Raw genomic sequence first — 23,249 nt, forward strand, 5'->3', positions numbered from 1 at the left:
CACTGATGTTAATGGGAATGGGGTAGGAAGATTGTTTATCTATTCTCCTTGCAAGTAAAATTAACAAAGAAACAACTTCCTCCTTTTTGTGTGAGTATCAATTATTTCTTGATTTTTCTCTATCAGTAACCAAAATAAAGAGTAATACTTTTCTTTGAGTAATGCTGGATAAAAGTGTCACAGTTCACGACAAAGACATCTTGGTAATTCAATAACAAATTGTAGATGGTTGTTGATAATATAACATAAAAAATCTGTGATAATATTCCAACAATGTTGTGAAACCGACCACAAATTTACAGTGTTGCCATCTTTGTCTTTCATAAGAGAGGGGAGAGGGCAAAAGTCATCCCATAGTCTTTATTTCTGACTCAAAGGCTGTGGTGATAATAAAATCATAAAAATCTATCTTGTTTTTGTGTTAGTAGAGCCCACCATGCAAGCTATATTGTCACCACTTAAAATGTCCAACCAGTATTAATCCATAATTTTACTTGGTATTCGTTCCTTTGCCTTTGCTATTAATTCATTTCAAGTCTGACCTTTGTGCTCAGTCTTTTGAGTCATAGTATATGTTGTTTGAATGTGTTCCAATCTTATATGCGTGAGAATTCAATGTGTGTGTCTGTCACTGTTTTTACACATTGTACTAAATGTCAAGCACGGTATAGAAAGAATAGATGCTAGATATCTTCCAGAAAGAGACACTGGCATCAGAAAACCAGAGAGCTGATACAGTAATTCACAACCGAGCCCCACGTGTGAGTCTGTGGCTCATTTAAGCAGATGAGCGATAAGATAGAATAAGCAGCATCTGCTTTGATCTTCGAGTGTACTGTACATATTTACTGTATAAGGAGTTCCCTTATAGGGATTTGGTTGCAGACACGTGCCCTGGAACATGGCAAATTGTAAAGCAGTGACACACTTACCATGCATTGCATCCATTAGAACTGCCTTTCCCTGGCTTCAGGAATTCTTACCAACTGACACACAATCACATCAAAAGCCCCTGATCCTGAGCTGAAGCTTGCGGCAACCATGTGTTGAGTAAGGAGGAATTAAGGCAAACATCAGAGGCACACTGCAAGATGGTGCGTCTTCATAACAAACAAGAGTCTCTGAGTCGCCAGAAGATCTTCACAAATATGCCTCATATATACATTAGCGGACTGGAATAAACAAAAAAGTCCTGATTTCCTTCATCCATCATGTAAAAAAATAATGGCAGTTGGGCGAAAACATACAGGGGTAAAAATAATGAAGCATTTGCTATTATGTAGCATTCTGGCAATATCTAATGTTCATTGCTAAAGTCAATTAGAGCTGTAAATTTTAAATCCCCCCTTTTTTAATGTCATGATTGTTGTGGTTGTCTCTCTTAGATGTCTCTCGACCAGATGTCTAATTTGGTTAAATACAAGGGAAACTATTGGAATGTATTTTAGCATGCTTTTGAAAAGTCCACCACAACAGCAGAAACGCGACAGAATAAAAAAAAAAGGGTGGTTGATGTTGCCAAGCAAAATTTAACAGCTTTTACATGTGAGGCGCATACAATGGAAACGACTTAGAAAATACCACCATCAGAATTACAATATATTGAAATACAGTAATTTTTTAATGGATTTTATCCTTGTATTCAACATAAATAAGGTACGTCTGTGTAAGCTCTCAGTCGTACCTGAGTGGTCCATCGACGAAAAGGTTTCTTCAGCCTTCATCTGTACTTCTTTGAAGGTGTCGGACGTTTCACTTCTCATCCAAGAGGCTACGTCAGCGAACTAAAATTTTGCTGGTAGCTCTGGCCGTAGATATATATGACTACAGTCCAGAGGTGGCGGTGTCAGACCTCTGCTCCCCCCAACGTTAGAGCAGGGACCTACTATAGCAGAGGTAAGGCACCGCCACCTCTGGACTGTAGGGATATATATATATATATATATATATATATATATATATATATATATATATATATATATATATATATATATATATATATATATATATCTAGGGCCAGAGCTACCAACAAAATTTTAATTCGCTGACGAAGCCTCTTAGATGAGAAGCGAAACGTCCGACACCTTCAAAGAAGTACAGATGACGGCTGAAGAAACCTTTTCATAAATAAGGTACCTTTTTCATATTAGAAAAAAAATACAGATCACCTTAGGTGGAGCAACTCTTGCAAAATGAGTCTAATTCACTTGATGTATGTCTGCCATCATGTGAATACGGTAGCCAGGAGTGGCATGTTTTGAATATTTTGTGGGATGTGACAATTTAAGTGCACTAAGAAAGTCATTTAGGTATGGTGTCTGCATCAGTAAATTATGTTCTCAGGTGGGCAAGGGGAAGCTTTTGGAAGCCAGAGGATACTTTCTGCCATGGCTAGTTAAAGATAAATAGCTAATTAGTTATCGTGGTAGTTTATTGATTTGGCAAAAGCAGCTGTTTTCAGCAGCGGCTGAAATGTCAATGAGAAGGGGAGTGGATGCATTCTGGCAAATGAATGCACAAGAATTGACGATGTGGCATGTAAAGCGGGGAAGTAATTATTGGTCTTATGAGTGTGAAATGAATGCATGATACATAATTCATATTGGCTAAAAAATAATTAGTGTAAAGACAGAGTGTTGACGGAGAGCTCTTGTGAATTATGTTGATCCATTTGAATGGAGACGGTTACCTTGGCAGGGAACAAAACAAGGCTGCGCCACATCCTGTTGGATTTCTTTCTTCAGTTTATCATCACAAAATTCCTCTGAAACTGGCACCGGAGGAGACTCAGTCCAGTCACCCTTGTGAATGACGCATGATAAGTTTCTTCTTCGAAGCCCCTCGCCACAGTCTGCACTCTGCACAGTCACACATAAGCGCACATATTTAAACATGTCCAAAAATAGGATGTAATTTATTGAAAATCTTGCGTTTAACTTACAAAATAAAATTACAAAACCACACGAATAAACACCATGCAATTAAATCACTGTGGTTCGGGGAAGATTGTTTGTGAGTGTATGGGTGTAAAAATTTTAAATCATCATGTGCCCAATTTTGAATGAAATGGAACGAAGAGGAGAAAACATAAGTAAGGGTTCCGGAATTTTATGAACAGATCTAAATTGTGCTGCTACGGGATGGGTGAGGGTGGTGGAGGGTTTTTGAGCACCACAAAACTTACAAGTCAGAATAACATAACTGAAAACAATTTACAGGAATGATGAACGCATCCCTCACTAAACATTTGATTTTCCCTGCCCTTCCAGTAAAGGTCATCATACCTCTATGAGGCAGGGGGACCAGTCACTAAGAAGCCACATGTAGCAAGGGCTGATGGGACATGGCTTTGTCTGGATGAGCTGGTTGGGACAAGGCCGACCTTCCTCATGAGCATCCTGCAAAATTCGCCGAGTACGCACAGACTGCCCTGTAGAACACACATGCACGTTTACAAGCTGTCATCAACAGTATAATCGGTTTAATAAGCAAACGTAGCGCACAGAAAGAGCACTTTGAAACGGGCCTCAAAAGTTGATATAATGCATATTCAGAAGAAAGAAGGCAGCTTTTCCCTCATGACACATTTTGCTCGAGACAAAGAGGAATTATAGTTCAACAGCACTTTTCCTCTGTTTCATCATTAATGCTCATGTCTAACAGTCTCCGAACACAAGTGTTTCGTGCAAGGGACTCATTAATAATTTGTGTGCGTAAAAAAACTGGGAAACAGCTGAAAAGAAAGAAGCGGACTGAGAGGCTTTGCGAGTTAGCGAACAATTCAGCAACTGAGCATGACCTTCATCATTGGTGCGAGCAAGACATGAGAGAAGACAAAAAAAAAAAACATATCTAATGCCTCAAGCTCTGAACAACAGCAAAGACAAAGGCTTCCCCTCTGGCATTGTGATCATCACACCCTGAAAAAGAGATGACACTAATGCCTCGTCGAGGTTGACAAACTGGCCGGAAGCGGCGACCGAGCCGTGTATCTGAGTTTACCTTCTCAACCGCAACATGTGAAGGGGTAAGAAGCAAGAGCAACCAATGTCAAATTAAAATGAATGAACTTGGAAAGATGCCGGTGAGTCTTTCCAATTAAAAGAATAACAACGCTTCTCTCCTGCAGATTGGCTTTCGTAAGCCCTGGCAAATGATGCATGCATCCGGGTTACAATTATTACCTTTTGTATAATGCATAAGCTTATAATACATCTCTTTCAAATGAAGCCACAGGTTGGTGATCTCTAATTGCATTTTCGAAACCACCCTGTATGAATCCAAAATATATATTTTATTTAGTCACATTAAATTATTAAAAGCATTTCTTATGTTATGGGTCAGGTGAGATAAAATCACCCTCACGATGACCTCTGAAACCAAATTTCACTCTGACAGTCACCAATGGCAAAATGCGGCTGCAACAACACTGTCTGTCTTAAAAAAAATGTTGAACCGATGCCTTAATGTTTAATACTTTAATACATTTAAATCCATTCATGCAGAATCCTGCAGAATACCAAGGTAGCGGAGATAATGAAGCTGTGCAAATGTGATCAGCTCTGTCTGTCCATCGGATTGCAATTCCCACTGGGTTCAATGAAGTTATTCATATATTAATGTATTTTTTGTTTACCTTGGTTGCCACAGCTATGCGAGCATTCTTCCCATGGCGACCAATCAGAGAGTAGACAGTTGACCGGACAGTCAACCACACAGTTCTCCACCAACTTCAAGTCCATGACCAGTCCAAGCTGTACGACAGAAGGGCAAAGCAGTCGTAATAAGCGTCTAACTTTGCCACTAATTAAATATTGGAATTTTTTTGGGTGTAAAATATACATTTCAAACTTCCCATTGAGGCTCATAAAATCTGCCATTTTTTCCCTGACACATCGTATGAGAAATGAACAGCCCATTTGGGGCCAAGAGACGCTTAGAGTTTATTTCAAAGACACCTTTGAGAAAAGCATGGTCTGCTGCAGATAATTTACCTTGAGACTAAATTACCACATGAAACATAGATAGAAACAATATGTCTAACTTATTGAAAGCCAGAACATCCAGTTTGTTTGAGACAAAGGTACAATTGTTGCTCATACTGATCATGTGATATGAATGCTAATGTACACAGTGGGCAGTTGTATTTATTCCAGTATCCCATTCATCCAACAAATCAGAGATGTGATAAACCTTTCTGGATGAATGTTTTGTTTTTTTTGTTTTTTGATGTTTGACAGTGATTCCAAATGTGCCCCTGTTCTTCTCTATTGTGATTTTCACCAACACAATAATAATAATTATTATTTTACAAAGATTATTGTTATAATAATTATTATTTTAATAATACACTTTTTAGAAATTATTTTGGATTTTTTTTAATCATCAGAGATACAAATAAAAAATATACGAAATATCAATTTGTGGAGCGTTTTTTAGGTTAACCATAAAACAAACAAAACAATCTAAAAGATGATGACCTATAAAAAGAGAGTTTTTTTCCCTTTTACTCAGCATTTAAATCCATAGAATGACATGTGAAGCCATCTGTGATTAAAATATGTTCTTGAACAAGTTTATCAATATAGCTTTTCCTTCCTCAGGTCATGGATGGGCATGTGGCAGGGCACACCAAGGACTGCACAACAGGCGTTGACCGGGCAGAAGTAGACACACAATCTTTGACACGTTAGGACACTACAGAGTCTTCAATAAACCTGACATTCATGATTTTGGCTTGTTGGAATTCTTTATCACCTACCTTCTTCCCCCTATTCTCCCCAAATTTGGTATACAATTTTATTGCTTTGCGGATGACACCCAGCTCTATCTCTCCAGCAAACCCGACGCCTCTCTTCCACCTTCTTCCCTTTCACTTTGCCTCTCTGAAATTAAATCCTGGTTTACCCATAACTTATTCAAACTTAACAGCGAAAAAACTGACATACTCCTTGTTGGTACCAAATCCACCTTGAGCAAAGCTAACAGTTTTTCTCTCACTATAGACAATTCGACCGTTTCTTCCATCAGGTGAAAAGTCTAGGTGTCGATCTTGACGGCACACTATCTTTCCACTCCCATATAAATAACTTAACACGCTCTGCGTACTTCCACCTACGCAATATCAATCGTCTTCGCCCGTCTCTCACTCCTCACTATCTCACTCCTCGCTATCCTTGTTCATAGTCTTGTCACCTCCCGGATTGACTATTGCAATTCACTTCTCTTTGGTGTCCCTCAGAAACTTCTCCGCAAACATCAACTCGTCCAGAATTCTTCAGGCCGGATCATTACCAGAACCTCATCCTTTCACCACATCACCCCAATCCTCCAAGAGCTCCACTGGCTCCTAGTCAAATATAGAATCAACTTTAAAATTATTCTTTATACATTTAAAGCTATCCATAACCTTGCCCCCATACCTATTTGACTTTCTTCAAATTTCTATTCACTCTCGTTCTCTCAGATCCTCTTCCTCCCTCCGCCTCTGTGTGCCCCCTCCCCTGCCTGTCTCAGCATGATGGGTGACACAGCCTTCAGCTGCTCTGCCCCCAAACTTCGTAACTCACTTCTTCCCAACATTCGTGACATCGATTCTCTACCCACCTTCAAGTCCCATCTCAAAACCCACCAAATTGCATTTTCTGTGCAGCTCTCTCTTGTTTCTATTTATAATTGTATTTTATTTGTTGCATTCTATTTGTGATTGTATTTTATCTATTATAGTACCTATGCTTGTCTGTGACTCTAAAGTGTCCTTGAGAGCTTTGAAAGGCACTTATAATGTATTATTATTATTATTATTATTATTATTATTATTATTATTATTATTATTATTATAAAACCAAAGGGAGCCTGCAGTTGGCATGGAGTAGAATCCCCAGCCTCAGAACCGTGATCACTTTTTTTTAAAATAGACAAAGGCATCCCAGCCAACAATTCATGCCACAACATAAACTGTACGATTACCTCAGAATTACAACGACAGTGTGATTAAGTTAATGATTACCTGCTCACACTTTTGCAAGTCTACTAACTGTCCGCCACTGCTGACGCAGTCCACAAGCCGCTGCCTGGCACCTCCTCCACAGATGGCATTTTCACTCAGTTGACATGTACTCCATTCTGCAATATATGTGCACACACACTTGAAATAAACATGTACATGTGCAACATTCTACAGACATCCAGACATCCAGACATCCATCCATTTTCCAGACCGCTTAATCCTCATTAGGGTCGCAGGGGGTGCTGGAGCCTATCCCGGCCGTCTTGGGGCACTAGGCGGGGGACACCTTGAATAGGTAACCAGTCAATCATAGGGCACACAGGGACAAACAACCATCTGCGCTCACACTCACACTTCGGGACAAATTAGAGTGTTTAATTTGCCTGTCATGCATGTTTTTTAGGATGTGGGAGGAAATCAGAGGACCCAGAGAAAACCCCCGCGGGCACAGGGAGAACATGCAAACTCCACACAGGGAAGCCGGACCGGGTCTTGATATCACGACCTGTGCACTGTGAAGTCAGCGTGCTAACCACTCGACTACCAGGCCGCCGGTCTAGATGTGATGTTCCAAATTGCCAAAATGTCAGAATAAGTGATCACACAACACAAGACAGCATGCACATTAATCAGCGCACCTAAAAATAATATTAGTATGCTTATTTTTTTCTGATGGACTTGAAATGGTATGCCGAACAAACATATAATGTAATTCTTTTAATGATTATTGTTGGCAGGAATGTACAAAATGAGTTCTGGGCAGATACTGTTGGGTCAGATGGAGGACATTGATTCGCTGTGGCGACCCCTGAAGGGAAAAGCCGAAAGGAAAAGAAGAAGATATGGCATGTGCTTGTTTATTTTCCCCATTGGTTCCTGGATTCAGATAGGAGATTATAAATACAGTAAAGTCTCGTTATATCGATATTCAAGGGAGTCCGAAAAAATATCGATATAACCGGGACTATCGATATATCCAACCCTGTTTGCATGTAATTTTCTCTGTGCGTGCATAGAAATAGTATCGATATAACCGGGACTATCGATATATCCGATATCGATATAACGAGACTTTACTGTATGTTGAGAAAAATGTATGATCAAAAATGTTTCTATGTACCCATTTTGTCCATAGTTCTATAATTTTTGTCATGTATCTGTGAGAAAGATCGAGTGCCTCTGAAACATTGTGGGGTTCCTTCAGCATTGAAGTTGCCCACGCTTCTACTTGAATATCATATTTATGGTTCTTGCACCATCTGTTTGTTAGAAAGCTGGCAATGAATTGGCACTTTTATGGAGATTAGTCTCATTTCTTGCATGTTGTGTAATCATACTAAATTAATGCCATTAACAATGTGAAAAAAATCCAAATATGTGAATGCGACTATTATTGTAGATGGCAAGGACAAAAGACACACCTTATCTTCGCTAATTAATTATTTGGCTCTATTTCAACAAAAGTTCAGCCTCAACAAACATTGCATAGCAACAGTACTCAGAAACTATTCCTACCTGAGACTTCATACTGGTAAGTGAAGCAGGTGGTGTTGAGAGAACAACTTTCTGACTGCACAATTTCTGGACAGGCTGCACTTCCCGTGGCAGGTAGGCGGATGATCTGTCTGCTCCTGTTTCTCTCTGAGCCTCGTTCACATTTCTGCTTTTGCAGAGAAGGCACAAACACACACACACAGACAAACACACAAATAGATGATATGATGACAGCGCTTGACTTAAGTTTTGTGATTTTCTATATTTTTAGCACTCGCTATGTCAGATGAAAATGCTGCACTTTAGGCACTTGTGCAATGCTTCCACTTCCACTAACTTTGATGTATGCAGCAATCATTGCGCAAACACATTCAAATTGACTCACAGTGTCTATGGGTTTGAATGACAGAAAACATGATGGGTCAGCTATGTCTTGGAGAAAATGCAAAATATAAGTGCTTCAGGTGATGTTCAGATCAGGTTGAAGTCAGAGTTTATGGTAATATTTCGGTAAAAAAGAAAAAAAAAACACAAAATAATCCTAAACTTTCAGGCTACCTTCGCCAATACAGTTAGAAGTTAAATTTAAAAGCAAGTTGCTTTACCTATTCCGACTTTTTACTTCAGTAATACATCACATGGACTACTCCCAGGTGTATTTAGTGTGACATAGCAAAGTATGCAATATGGGTCGAGAGTCTCTTTTTGCTAAAATTACACCCGCAGTGAGAGAATGGAGCAAATGAACATTTCCAACGGCGTCTGAAATTATCAACACTATTGCCTAAGTCATGCTGGTTCCTCTTTGTAGTTATCTTTGGCTTCTTTGAATTTTTTTTTTTTTTGTTAAAAAATACCTAATAACGTTACAGGTGAGCCTCAAAATCTCCCAAACGGCATGGTTGGTCTTTTTCCTTTGGTAGATGCGTGTTGCCATCTGCTTGATGTGTAGCAAGGAGTCACCAACTGTTATTTTTCCAAAATGGTCCACTTCAGTCGCCTGCGGCCACATCATTTTGTGTGTAATGGTCCTTGCATGTTGTAAATATGTAGTTCGCTGTGTTAATGATTTGTTGTGTAATTTGTAACATAAATAATGGTGGATTGTGAGGCCTCATTAAAGTCATCTTTTAATCGTGCTAACTTGTGTATTAGTTGTGAGTGAGTGCATATATTGGATTAAGTCACTGTAAAAATCTTCTGATGCCTGTTCAACATTCTAGATGAAGAATTTTAGGATTGCACAAAAACAATGACTTGCTCTTTTTTAACTAAACATGATTCTATGTTTTATCTTACTTTTCTCTCCCAAGAGCGCTAGTACAATGGCAATAAGCAACCAATTCAAAGTAGCACAACAAATCTTTCATCAATAAATGAAGTGACCTTATGTGCTGCTGAATATGGCAGACCTGCTAGGCGAGTCCCATAGGGAGAATAGCAGGAAAAAGAATGAAAGCTTTATTCGCCCCGGTGGTCCTGATTCATCAGAACATGCACTTCAATCAATGTCATCTCCTAATGAGGCTCATCACGGGGATGCTCATTAATCAACAGCGGTTTTCACACCAACTGTCACTGGAACACACAAATCTATTTATACATGACAACACCGTGTCCTGCAATCTGCCTTTTTTTGTTGGCAGATCAAGGCTTTCAAAGAAGAGCCATGCTTGTACAGTTTCGCAATACTATGCAATGATCTAAATCAAGTGTCACACAATTTGGCCATGATACATAAATCACCTATCACCTGTGTGTAATCTACATTTAGTTCATTCTATGGCTTCAATTAAAATAAAAATGAATACCGGATGTATTTTTGAGAATTATAGAAAAAGGTCTAATGGCATTGAATACATTAAAAATTGTACACTAAACCAACATTACCAAAGCATGGCAAATATTTGAACCACATTGTATGGAAGAAAAAAATATTAATGCAACATTGAACAGCAGGAGTGATGCACAGGAGTGCCTTAGACTAGCTACAATAAACGTTTGGGCAAGTTTATCACAGAACACACTGAGAGAAATTGGCCTTTTGTGTTCAGAGAAAAATAAACTATCATGAATACAAACAAAGAAAAATAAAAGGATTGTGTTTATTATTTTTCATCAATGTGTTCATTGGTAAGAGGAAGCTATAAAAAAAAAAATCCAACAGTCACTTTAAATCCGGATTTGAAAGTCACTTCTGTTAGGAACATTAAGAAGAGATCTACAAACTCTCTCAGAAACCAAAGCTACCTCCACCACTCTTGATCTCATTGGAGCCTTGTCAAATTATTTTGCCACAAGAATTAAAATCTCTTTACCTTTTCGACAAAAACAAGTAAAAAAAAATCCTGTTTGATGTCGGACTTTGTTCGTAAAAATCAATACCCCCAATGCGTTGTAAGAGTCTGTCATCTATCCTCAAACTATTTTGGTGTGCATATTAATTTCCACCTATTACAAAGTCTAGACATATTTTTTTAATTGCATCACTCCTGGTTCTGAGACCTTTGAAATCAGTTTGGGAAGATGATGTAACTGCAAAAGAGGAACGGACCCCAAATTTCACTCATGCGTCTCATTGATGGAAAAAAAATGTCACGTCTCGTTCACGAATTGAATTTTGAACAATAAAATATCACACAAAATGCAATACAAATAGGCAGTGGATATTCTTCTACCAAGGGCTCTTTCTGTAAAGTTGTGATGTTGGAATAATGGAAGACAAGGACAGCTGGACTCAGATGTTGAAAAGACACAAACACCTAAAATCATTGAAGTCAGAAGAGGCATGCACTCAAAAGAAAGCTCCACTGTGTGTGACAAATTACATGATAAGTACTAAGCTTGACAAAAATGTTGCTCAACAGTTGTAGAAGACACAGGAGAGGAAAAGTGCCAACCACAGTCCATGCGACTCCAACAACAGCAACAAAAAACAAAGGAAAACTCTCAAAAATGAGCCAAACTTCCAATTACCAAAATTGACATGGGGAAGTTGGACACATTACATAGCCTATGATGATTGGTTTCCACCAAAGCTTATATGGTGACATAATATTCCATACATAAATGGAACATACCGTACATATTTGTACCAATAAGTCCGTTCCGCTATGTGTAATATGCAATGGTTTGAAATCTAAATTTCATTCAAACACACCCGGAGTGGAAACTGTGATCTTCATCTATAGCATATTATGTTACAAACATTTCCCTGATGTCTAATTAGAATGTAAATGTGTTTTTCAGCATTTTGTTTTGATTAAACATAATTACCCCATTACAGAACCTCCATCTATAACACACACATTATTTGTAGAGGCCATTATTTGGGGGACAAAGTACTCCTTATGATTATTTTACTGGATCATTCTGACAGTAAAACTTCCATTCAGAAATTCCAATACAAATGTTTGTAACAACGTAAATCATGAGATGCATGGACATAAATGATTAGCACTGCTTTTCCCAGCAAGAATGTCCCTGGTTTGCCTTAAAAACAGGTCATACTAATTTCCGGTCTGTTCATTTTACTCACTCGTACGAGATTTAAATGACAATGAAGATTAAACATGATTCATGTTATGTTAATCTTTGGAATGTGGAGCTTTATTTACCGAGTGAAATTGGGGATAAAGAAGTCAAACTTCTTCTCAAACGCAATCTAATAATTTTCTATGTCTCCCTCAGGAAGTACGTTTGACAGTCAAATCATTACTTTGTCAAAAAATAACTAAAAAAAGTTGTCAAAATTGAGCTCTAATGTGGCGAGAGCTGTATGAAAATGTGACATGTTCATGCATAAAAGCCGAGAAGTGCCTTTTAGACCAAAATAGAGCCATGTCAGACGTACTGCCTATCACCACATTGTCTGATGTTAGATTGCCTAACCCTGCAAAACCAAACGAAACGACAAGTGCAAAACATATTTTACTGCAGCGAGGGCGACCACGAACCCATATGTAAAGTATATAGGTCATCACAACTATGTCATGCACGTTCATTAACCACTCGTATTTCGTGAAGTTGCTGCTAATATTGTTTATCTGCTTGACAGTGAGTCTAAAACAAGCCAACTATGTGAAATGGTGAAAGAGAGATGATATCATGAATAGTACCGATGATCGTCCATTTTGATTACAATTAAGTGAGTCGATCTGAATGTGAGCGTACCAATCACCTGACAATCAATGTGACTTTCCTTCACTTTAAAACATTAGAATCAAGTGCTATATTAAGATGAAAAGACAATCCGCAATCATTCAACACTCACCTGATTTTTTTTCACAAATTATTGATTTATGAAGTCAGTATTTCTCTCTCTTTGTGTGTGTGTGTGTGTGTGTGTGTGTGTGTGTGTGTGTGTGTGTGCGTGTGTGTGTGTGTGTGTGTGTGTGTGTGTGTGTGTGTGTGTGTGTGTGTGTGTGTGTGTGTGTGTGTGTATACACACTGATAGTATTTGGTCCATGTGTTAAAAGAATACAAATACATGTTTCATCTGTCCAATAACAAATGTTGTTCCTTACCGGCAGGCAGTCGCTCCAAGATTCCCAGTGTGACAAGACACAATCGTTGTGGCAGGCCAAATAGCAGACCTGGGCGATAGGTGGCATTTCCTCTTGATCACACTGACTGTCCTCCACAGTGCTGACCTCCCCACTTTTCTCCTTCTTCACACACCTGTTCGAGCAGCAGATGCAGGTGTATTACAAGTTTCTAGTGGACTCATAACTCAGTCTTTCTGGTATAAATCTCTAAATTTCTGCATTTTTTGTCCTTTTGGGACAAGTTACTACTTGCAGATATTAATTTGTAAAAACAAAACAAAAAAATATTGAAAGGAGTCAAAGTCATGGTCAGCTTTATTGTCAGTTATGCTAATATACATGACATACAGCACAGATGAAATTATTAAAGCTAGTATTCCCATGGTTTATATCAATGCACAGTAAAAACAAGCTTGTTTGCCAGATTGTTTCTCAGCTTGGGTTCACCAACTCGCTACAAACTCAGTCCAGGGGTGCGGTCATCTTTTTTTTTGCCATCACTTTGGCTTTGTGGAGTGGTTCAAGGCAGTGAACAACAAAACGAAACAAATACTAACGACAAAACTGAAAATAAATACTATTTCTATAATGTTTAACGATGTTTAATTATAATATCGCACTATTAATATCGTACTTTTTCTTCTGAAACATTTTTGTGCAGTTGTACAGTTCTGTCTTCTGACATTGTTTTGTATAATACTTTGTTGTTTTTTTTCATCCCCACGTTCAATGTTGCTGCTGTAGATTGCAAATTTCTCCATTGTGGGACTACTAAAGGCTTTCTGATGATTTTGAATGGGGTTACAGCAAATTGGCAGGGTCCACCCCGGTCCTGGAGTCAATCTCAGGATACATACAATACAAAATGCCACAAAGCCACACATTTGAGTGGTTTCTTAAATAAAGTTCACACCAGTTATTCATTGGAAGCATTCCAGGTGTTTTTTTAACAATTTTTGGATGTCTGAAACAGGTTAATTGGATTTTTCTTAAAACCTGTCACGGTTTGCGAGGTGGTGATGGCGGGTGCGAATCCCAAAAAGCAGGCAGGAGGGAGCAGGAGGTTGTTTGACAAATTGTATTAAAATAAAGTCAGCAGCAACAAAATGTAAAACATCAAAATCATCTGAATGGAAAAAATACAAAGTAGCAAAAGAAGACCAAAAGTAAAAGTCCGCCAAGGTGAAACAAACACATACACAATGCATGCCGCAAACAAGCAGCAAACAAACAATGAACCGGCCCCGGATGGTCGTGCCGGGTGTACTTTTAAGTGTCAATGATTAAACGACCAGCACCTGCGAGGCTGCAGGCAGGGCTGACGTCGCTACCCGCTGGTCGCCAATCTGATCGGGACGACCAACACCTGTGCAGGTGTAGGCGGGGCCGACAGCACCCCCGTTGGTCGCCAACCAGATCATGACAGTACCCCCCATTCAAGGGGCTGCTTCCAGAAGTCCCAACAGTCTCCCAAAAGGTCCACTCGCCAGGGAACGGTCGGTGGAGAGGGCAACCGCTGCCTCTCCAGCATATGACGGGCGGCAGCCGGATGGAAACGGGACTCGGCCTGGGGTGGACGAAGACGCGGCACGGATTGTCGTGGGCGTGAGTGCGATCCCTCTCGCACGTTCACGCGACGGCGCATGGCTCTGCGTGGACGTCGAACTGCCAGGCGCAGAATGGCACCCCGTACGGCCGTATGGGACCAGGTCTCGGCCGGACGCCGACGTGGGCGTGAACTGCCCGGCTCCGGGGGAACGAGACCAGTCCAGAGCCGCTCCGGGATCCAGCGGTGAGTAGGGTCTTGGACTGACGTTGACGCGGACGTTGCACGGCTCGTTGTGGATGAGACTCAATTCGTCATGCACGACGACAGCGTGGCTGGACGTGGGCGTGCAATGCGAGTCACCCAGTGTCACCCTGGACGGCCACCTGGAAGGAGGTCTCGGCCGGACGTTTACGTGGACGTTGCGGCTCGTCGAGTGACGCAATTCAAACTCGACGAGGCTTGCGCTAACGTGGACGTAGCATTGCCAGGCACAGGGTGGAAATGAGACGGGTCCGATGTACCTGCGGGATCCGATGGTTGGCCGGTTCATTCTGTCACGGTTTGCGAGGTGGTGATGGCGGGTGCGAATCCCAAAAAGCAGGCAGGAGGGAGCAGGAGGTTGTTTGACAAATTGTATTAAAATAAAGTCAGCAGGAACAAAATGTAAAACATCAAAATCATCTGAATGGAAAAAATACAAAGTAGCAAAAGAAGACCAAAAGTAAAAGTCCGCCAAGGTTAAACAAACACATACACAATGCATGCCGCAAACAAGCAGCAAACAAACAATGAACCGGCCCCGGATGGTCGTGCCGGGTGTCCTTTTAAGTGTCAATGATTAAACGACCAGCACCTGCGAGGCTGCAGGCAGGGCTGACGTCGCTACCCGCTGGTCGCCAATCTGATCGGGACGACCAGCACCTATGCAGATGTAGGCGGGGCCGACAGCCCCCCCCCCCCCCCCCCGTTGGTCGCCAACCAGATCATGACAAAACCAACCATCCTTAATTTCACATCGCACAATATATAACATCTGAGCATGCATGCAGACTGGATCAACACTTAACTGCTTTGCATGTTTTAAGTGCTACTCATTAGAAGGCTGCTGTTTGCTCTGAATGTTCTCTCTTGGCGTCGCGAACACCAGGAACCGAGCCAAAACAATAAACCTCCCTAGTGGGTGCTGCCATTCTACCACTCTGCCAAGGCACACTCGCTGACTCACTGACCTGATCTTTCGGCTTTGGACTCCCTCCCCACAGGACGGTGAGTCGCCCACTGTGTTGATAGTGCAAATGGACCAGGGCTCGATCCTCCACTCGTATTTGTTGCATTCACTGTGGCATGGCACAGCTTCATTTAGCTGGACACACACAAGGACAAACGCGCATTATGCAGTGAAAGCAGCAGTATGTTTAAATAAAGATGGACACGCATATAAAATATACATGTAAACACCCCCACCCTTTCACAACATACAGAGTTGAAAAAGGAGCAATTCCAGGATTTGGATAGAGAAAATATTCAGCTTTTTTTATCCCATTGAAGTCAATCATAACCACAGTTTCACATTGAGTTACGGTTTGATCGGTTTCAAGCTACATAAAGAGGGCTTGAATGACGATGAACGTGTAATGGAAGACAGAGTGAGCTCATCCTACGAGTGTATAAGAAAACATTTAGCTCACTCATGGGTGAATCTAGAGAACGAGAGAGATGCATGGTGTGTTAAATGGATGATCATGAAAAAAACAGAGCAGGTGAAGGGGAATGCTATGCCAATTTATTTTCAGCCAACTGAGACAGCAAGTCTGGAACAGTGACGTAACACGTCACTGCACAATGCTCCCTTAAACACGTTTACGCTCAAAATGCGTAATAGTCGGCTGCGATGGAAGGTAGACTCCAGAGAACAATTTGTGGAAAAGGCCATGTCAAGCTGTAGTTGGTGTGTGCATGTGTGTGTGAGTGTGTGTGTTTGTATGTGTGTATAAAGTGGAGAGCGGTTGACTGTTGAGCATTGCTTCCCCTCCAGGCTGCACAGATGCCCATTATACACCCTCATCATCGCCCATCTGTTCCCCACAGATGCCCCTGCTGGGTAAACTAGCAAATAGTCTCCTCACACTTGCTCCACTTTTGTGGCAGCAAAGCGATCCATAGTGTCACCAAGAAATGATTGACTTTCTGCAATGTGAGTATTGGTGACCATTACAGTACATTTATTCCGCCACCTTGACACTACAACGATACGCAGACGGAGCGGAATCCTTTAGAAGATTTTCACGAGTAGATGTTACATGACACAATTGTAATGATTTTTCACCACAAATGGAAGAGGAAAAATACTGAGACGGGTCTCGGTCTGCATTTTCTCTTAACGCGCTGTTGAAATGACACATACTTTTCTGATAGGCAAGATGATATAAAGAACCCGAGTCACTCAAAGCTGACTTTGAAATGCTTTAGAGGCTATTCATGGTTTATCAGAGTGCAAGAATTCTTTGGAATATCAGCCTGATTGTAATTCAGTGGAAACAAAGCCAGAGTACATTGCCCAAATGGATGCCGCTTAAATCATTTCCACCAGACTAGCAACACTCTCTGATAATACTATTGTTCTTTCTTGGAAGTAAAAACAGCGCAGGGTCACAGGATCATGTGTGAGTTGGAAAGATCTTGCATGCAGTTTGTCTTCATTAGCTATAGCAGATTTTAAGTACAGAGTGAATAGAACTGACCTGGGCCTGCGTGGATGTCCGTATTAGCAGTGCATGACAAGCCCCCGGTTAGGAAGGGAAGAGAAGAACAATGATAGGAGCATTAGTTTACTAGCTTACAGAGATGTAGAGCTTGTGCCTCAAGTTCACCCGATGTCACATTCGAAAAAAGGATCCCGCTTTTGGTCCATTTTACTCTATTCTCATGTTTCCCTTTAAATAAAAAAGTCAAGCAGTTCAAGTCCAATGAATGGCTTGACATTGTATAAAAGTAGTGAACTACTAGAGATGAACAAAGCAAGTGTGGTGACACCAATAATGTGCATTTTAAAGATTCGCCAAGATGCACATTTTCCACACTTAAATGTCATCAGGCAGGTTTGGGATCAGTTATTGTGTTAGATCTCAACAAACGAGTGAAAGCAAAGCAAGCGACAACGGCCATACACTTGTGGTTGATATGTTTAAAATACTGTAATTCGAAAGGACTTTCTGAACAACTTTCACTGGAGGAAGTGTGTGTGTTTGTTATGTAAACACAAGGTCCAGAATAGAAGATACTTTAATCCTCTGATTTATTTGTCTGGAATTTGATTTTTTTCAATTTTATTTGTGAGCTGACGAAGGCGGAAGTATATGCCAAAACATGTAAGGTAATTGAACACCGAGAAAACACTTTCTGTAAGAAAATAATCTATTGCAAATTAGACATCAAGTAGACAGGATGAATTTAACACAACTATATGGAACAATTTTGAAAATACACCATTCATCGGGGGTGCGCATAATTCTGAAAATAAATTCATTTATTGTGTGATTTCCTCAATTGATTTTCTGTTTTGGTGCATTGTTTTCGATGTTTATAGTGTCCAATGTTAAATTATTGTTAATTTATGTATTTCAGGGGCTTGTCCTTGAATGTTTCTCGAGTCGAACTGCACAAGAAAAGGCACAAAGTCAGACAGAAACATGACAATATTTGTTTGAGAGGTTTAAAAGATTTGAGCATGTGTATGTTAAAAAAATGGCAATGTAATTTTATTTGTGCCAAAGCTGCAACATTATTTACCCTGAATTTGAAGCAGGGCGGGCTCCGACTACCGTACAAAATTTTAACAAAGTCCACCTTACTCGCCAAGTAATTACTTTCACAATATTGCTATTGAAAACTGATTTTTCATTCAATCCCAACTTGAGCTTTGGGGGAGTCTGCATTAATATACTATGTGCATATACTGTATAGCCACTGTGCAACAATATAATTGGTGCATAGCACATCCTTTCATCTTTAGGCAGAGAAGACCAAAGCGAGATTAGGCTCTTGAAATTCAAACTTGAGTGTATTGGCTCTTTAACCCCTTCCCCCCTCTATCTTATCCACAAACAGCCCCACTCATCAGAGGTCCAGGGGATAAAGAATCAGTCAGTAATTGCCTAGGTCAGGTAGACATGCAGAAGCATATAAAAGGGATTACCATTGTACTGTTCTTAATTCATTTTTGCTAATTGATGATGACTCACACAAAGGTGATTCTTCATTTATTATGAATATTTTCACTTAATTCTACTATTGAATAAGCAAATTAGCCTGGTGCTTTTCCTTGGTTATGGGCAAGAAATGACATCTAACTGAGTGCCCTTATAGCAGGGGACAGTGTGAGTGAGAGTATTATTGCAAAGAAAGCATGGCAACTTCACCCTGATATCATCAAGAGGCAACTACATCAACGACCATCCCAAATGTAAATGAAACTAATTTAATATATATTTTTATAAACAAGGCTGCTGTGACCACCGGGAATAAATGCTGAATGTAGATCCAAAATACGACGATTGTCCACATTTTACACCACATGAGCAAATATGGTCTGGGGGCCGCCTGGCGTCCATATTTTATCCGTAGAAAGCCTTGACAGAATGTGAAAACTGTGTTTGACCTTGATTAAAATGAGAGAAATGTGAAGGACTTAATCAGAACATGCTGGGTCTGAAGGGAACATACATTACATTACATACATTTTGGAGCCTCCTGTCTCAACTCCCCCTCCTCTCGCCCCAGGGTTCAGTGACGTTTAACTTGCACGCCTGTGACAAAACGCATCGCAAGATCAAACAACGCTTGAATGGGGAGAAGTGAAATTGCCAAATTTGCCAGGCGCACTAGGTTGCAAAGCAAACAATGCTACCATGGCCGCAGGGGATGTTGTGTAAAGTCGCCTGACATTTCATTGTGAGCCAAAGAAACTTGCCAAAGGGAGTGTTTGAGAAAAGTGCTCAGCCCTTCAAGTCTCTGTGTCATCGTCTGATTTCACCGCATAGATAGACAAGACTGTTAGTAACTAATGCATTAGTCACAAATGACTTTTCACACAATTTCTCACTTTTTAAGATGGAAAAGTCAATCAATGGTCTTTGTGCAAGCAACGGAAAAAAAAAGATATTATTTTTCTGTTGTCTTGACAAAACATGGTGGAGATTCTTGAGTCACATACAGTGATACCTTCGCTGACAAACGCTTCAGCTCCCAAACTTTTCGGCTCACAAACATTAAATTCGCAAGCGTATAGTCTCGCCTGACAAACGAGTTTTCGGCGGACGAATCAAACCACACTGTACCACGGTGGCTGGTGGACTAGTTTTCGGCGGATGAACACCAAACCACACGGTCAAACAGCGCCACGGTGGCTGGCGGACTAGTTTTCGTCACCCCCTTTCTTTTAGTGCGGATGTGGTTGGTTAACTTGTGTAGTACTTTTGCAATTATGGGACCGAAAAAGACCCCAACACAGGCTAGCGTTAAGCCAAAGAAGACACAAAAGAAAATTACGGTCGAGCAGAAGAAGGCGATCATTGAAAAACATGAACGAGGTGTGCGTTTGTGTGACTTAGCGTCCCAGTACCAGTATGCTAAGTCAACCATTGCTACCATCCTTAAGAACAAGAAAGGTATTAAGGGTGCGTGTGTCGCTAAGGGTGTTATTGTGTTATCTAAGCAATGGTCTCAGGCAATAGAAGAGGTTGAAAAACTTCGGTTGATTTGCATTAACAAAGAGCAGCTAGCAGGGCGCAGTGTGAGTGAGGGTATTATCACAAAGAAAGCATGGCACTTCACTTGGTATTCAAGAGGCAACTACATCAACGACCATCACGAAGGTATATAAAACGACTTCATTATACAATAGTTTATTTCTTAAATTACAATACAATAGCACATTTATTATACGTAAAATAAGGTATATTTTTTGCAGATTTAAGACTTATTTAGTAGACAAGTATGTTTTATGGGAACCTGGGAATGGATTATTATCATTTTAATGGTTTCCCATGGGAAATAAATTTTTGGAAGACAAACGTTTCGCGTTACACACTCTTTCTGGAAACCAATTAAGTTCATGAGCTGAGGTATCACTGTACTTTGTTTTCATCAAACAGTAAACATAGCTATTTTTAGTGATTATGTGATCATTATAGCCAGACCCCCCCCATCATACTCTTCATAATCTCACCCACGTTGCTTTCTTTCTTAATAAATGCAAAATATAGTCAGGATTTGAGCAGTTCTTCAAAAAATGTATTACTGCTTCGCATGATGTTCTGTTTACAGTAAAGCATAAGATTTGATTGTGAGCAATACAGATGATTTTTTTCATCAACATGGCGTGAACTAAGACTGGGGCTATTCAAATTAGCTACATATTTTATGTTTTGCTTTTACTTTCTGACACCGGCCAATGATTGCATCAGTCACAGCCATGGCTCGCTTGTGTCACAATGTTGTCACCAAAAATCTAGTTCAGGACTTCTGAAATAATTCAGGAGCACTTTCGAAAACAGTAAGGTCTCGGAAGGTGAACATATTTCAACTCCAGTTTGTTCCACCAACTTAGAGCAATCATGGATAATGCATTATGACTGACAAGTACTCAATTGAGCTTCATTGAGACGCTTCTGAATTTCTGAGCTGAAATTCTTCGTTCATGTAGACCAACTGTTTCATCAGATATTTGGGAGGTTCTCTCCTGTGGAGATTGTACGGCTCCTGGACCATTTGTTGATTTCTTACACCTGTGTTGCATAAAGGACTCCGCCCAGTTTGGATGATCCTACCATTTATGCATGACTTTGCTCATTGACTCACAGTTCAGATCCAAAACATACAGACAATTACCCCAAAAAGTCCCCAAAGACGGCTGGGATAGGCTACAACACCCCCCGTGACTTGAATGAGGATTAAGCAGTCTGGAAAATAGATAGGTGGATGGAAAAAAAAAAAACAAATAAAAAAACATCGCACTATCAAATTTCCATTTATGCTGCAGGGCAATCATAAGACTTAATAAGTATTTATCCATTAAAAAAAAAAAAAATCTCGTTTGTATTACCAAAGCACAGTTGAACAAGACAGCATTGCATTAGTACTTCGTTCCACAAGCATTTCATCCCTGAAATGCCTTCCAGTCATAACGAGAAGCAAACAATCTTTTTCACATCATTAGAATTTTGCAATTAGATCTTCTGTTACAGCAGAGCTGCTCCACTATCATGGCCCAAATGAATAATTCCTAGCTCTCTGATTAACACCGGTGAGCCAGATTCAGCGCAAGCTTTTAATGAGGACTCCTGCAGACACAAGTATTGTCTTTTTTTTAATTGTTCAGTTTGTGATCAAACTACAGGAGAGAAAAGTACCATATTTTCCGGTGTATAAGGCGCACCCCAAATGAATGGTGTATTTAGAAACTTTTCCCATATAAAAGGCACACCAGAGTATAACGCACACCTTCAATGAATAACAAAAGTTTTGTAAATATCATATATACATATATAAATGTTTTCCATACATAAGTTACATCACATTATAAAGCGCCACAGTAGAGGATTGAGTTACGCACAACTTCTTCTATGGAGGGAGATGGAGTTGGTGGCTTCTGAAAGTAGTTGCGAGACCTGTTGTGGCTCAGTATTTCTTCACATATTACGTGCACCTGCGTATATAGGTCTTATTACCTCAAAAGCAACAATAAAAACACATTTAATGAGAAATGATTGCGGCATCATGCTGGGAAAACCCCCAAATAAATAACTTGCTCTAGAACATTTCTAGGGACATTTTGTGGAAATGACAATACAGTACAACAATTGTGTACAAAGATGTGTGCTTCAGTTCAAAACAGCATACTATGAAAAAAAGAAAACAGGACAAAACCTCACTTTGGGTGCTACAATCAAATTGGAAAATGTCAATGATAAAACCTTTGGTCCATCTGGTGATAACAAACATTCTGAGTTGCATCCAGTCAATGCATAGGATGGACAGCTTGATATTTAGGCCACCCAAAACAGCCAAGCACGCCTACAGAATCTTCAATTGGCTCGCAACTGGTTCAGGGTGTCCCCTGCCTACTGCCCGAAGATGCCTAGGACAGGCTCCAGTGCTCCCCCATAAATACAATACATATATGTTTACAAAACAAAACAGCAATTCAGTGTGCAAGCTTTAAATTGACCCCAAATGATCCCATCACTGCATAGGACAGACTGGGATATATGACGTTATGGAGAGTCTGTCTGTATATCACACACTATGTTTGATCAAGTGACCATTCTTTCTGCTTTCATCATGACATTTAGTTAAGCTTATCCAAATACTAAACGTTTTGATGTTTCAGTTCCACACATGTAGGACATGGAATCTTAAATTGCACAATCACCAGAAACTTACAAAATTATAGATTCTTCAAACTGTTTTAAGTGTGTACTCGTGACTCCTTGGAGGTGATATGGCTGGCTTCCTTTTTTATATACTTGGGAGTTCAACATTTGCTTTTAAGGGACACTTATCTCACTCCATGTAAAGCATGGTAAAAGCAAAATCTCACACGTGTACAATAAGAATAAGAATAATGTTAAGCAGATTCCTTACTTACATG

General features: G+C 40.1%; 1 protein-coding gene across 3 annotated transcripts in view; it reads right to left on the reverse strand.

Annotated features, from left to right (window-relative positions):
• thsd7ba (thrombospondin, type I, domain containing 7Ba) overlaps positions 1-23,249 on the reverse strand; it is a 261,993-nt gene that overhangs the window by 13,894 nt on the left and 224,850 nt on the right. For 2 of the 3 annotated variants that reach the window (XM_089002331.1, XM_089002332.1), the window contains exons 17-23: positions 15,829-15,962; positions 13,030-13,183; positions 8,525-8,672; positions 7,010-7,125; positions 4,637-4,754; positions 3,285-3,430; positions 2,690-2,858 (exon numbers count right to left, since the gene is read on the reverse strand). In XM_089002331.1, the coding sequence (XP_088858457.1) occupies positions 2,690-2,858; positions 3,285-3,430; positions 4,637-4,754; positions 7,010-7,125; positions 8,525-8,672; positions 13,030-13,183; positions 15,829-15,962 (985 nt within the window). The remainder of the gene's footprint in view (positions 1-2,689; positions 2,859-3,284; positions 3,431-4,636; positions 4,755-7,009; positions 7,126-8,524; positions 8,673-13,029; positions 13,184-15,828; positions 15,963-23,249) is intronic. The other variant, XM_089002333.1, reaches the window with a different exon arrangement.

Source organism: Hippocampus bargibanti, linkage group LG08 (assembly GCF_051943395.1).
Source record: "Hippocampus bargibanti isolate YZ-2025 linkage group LG08, ASM5194339v1, whole genome shotgun sequence".
In the NCBI taxonomy this organism is placed as follows: domain Eukaryota; kingdom Metazoa; phylum Chordata; class Actinopteri; order Syngnathiformes; family Syngnathidae; genus Hippocampus; species Hippocampus bargibanti.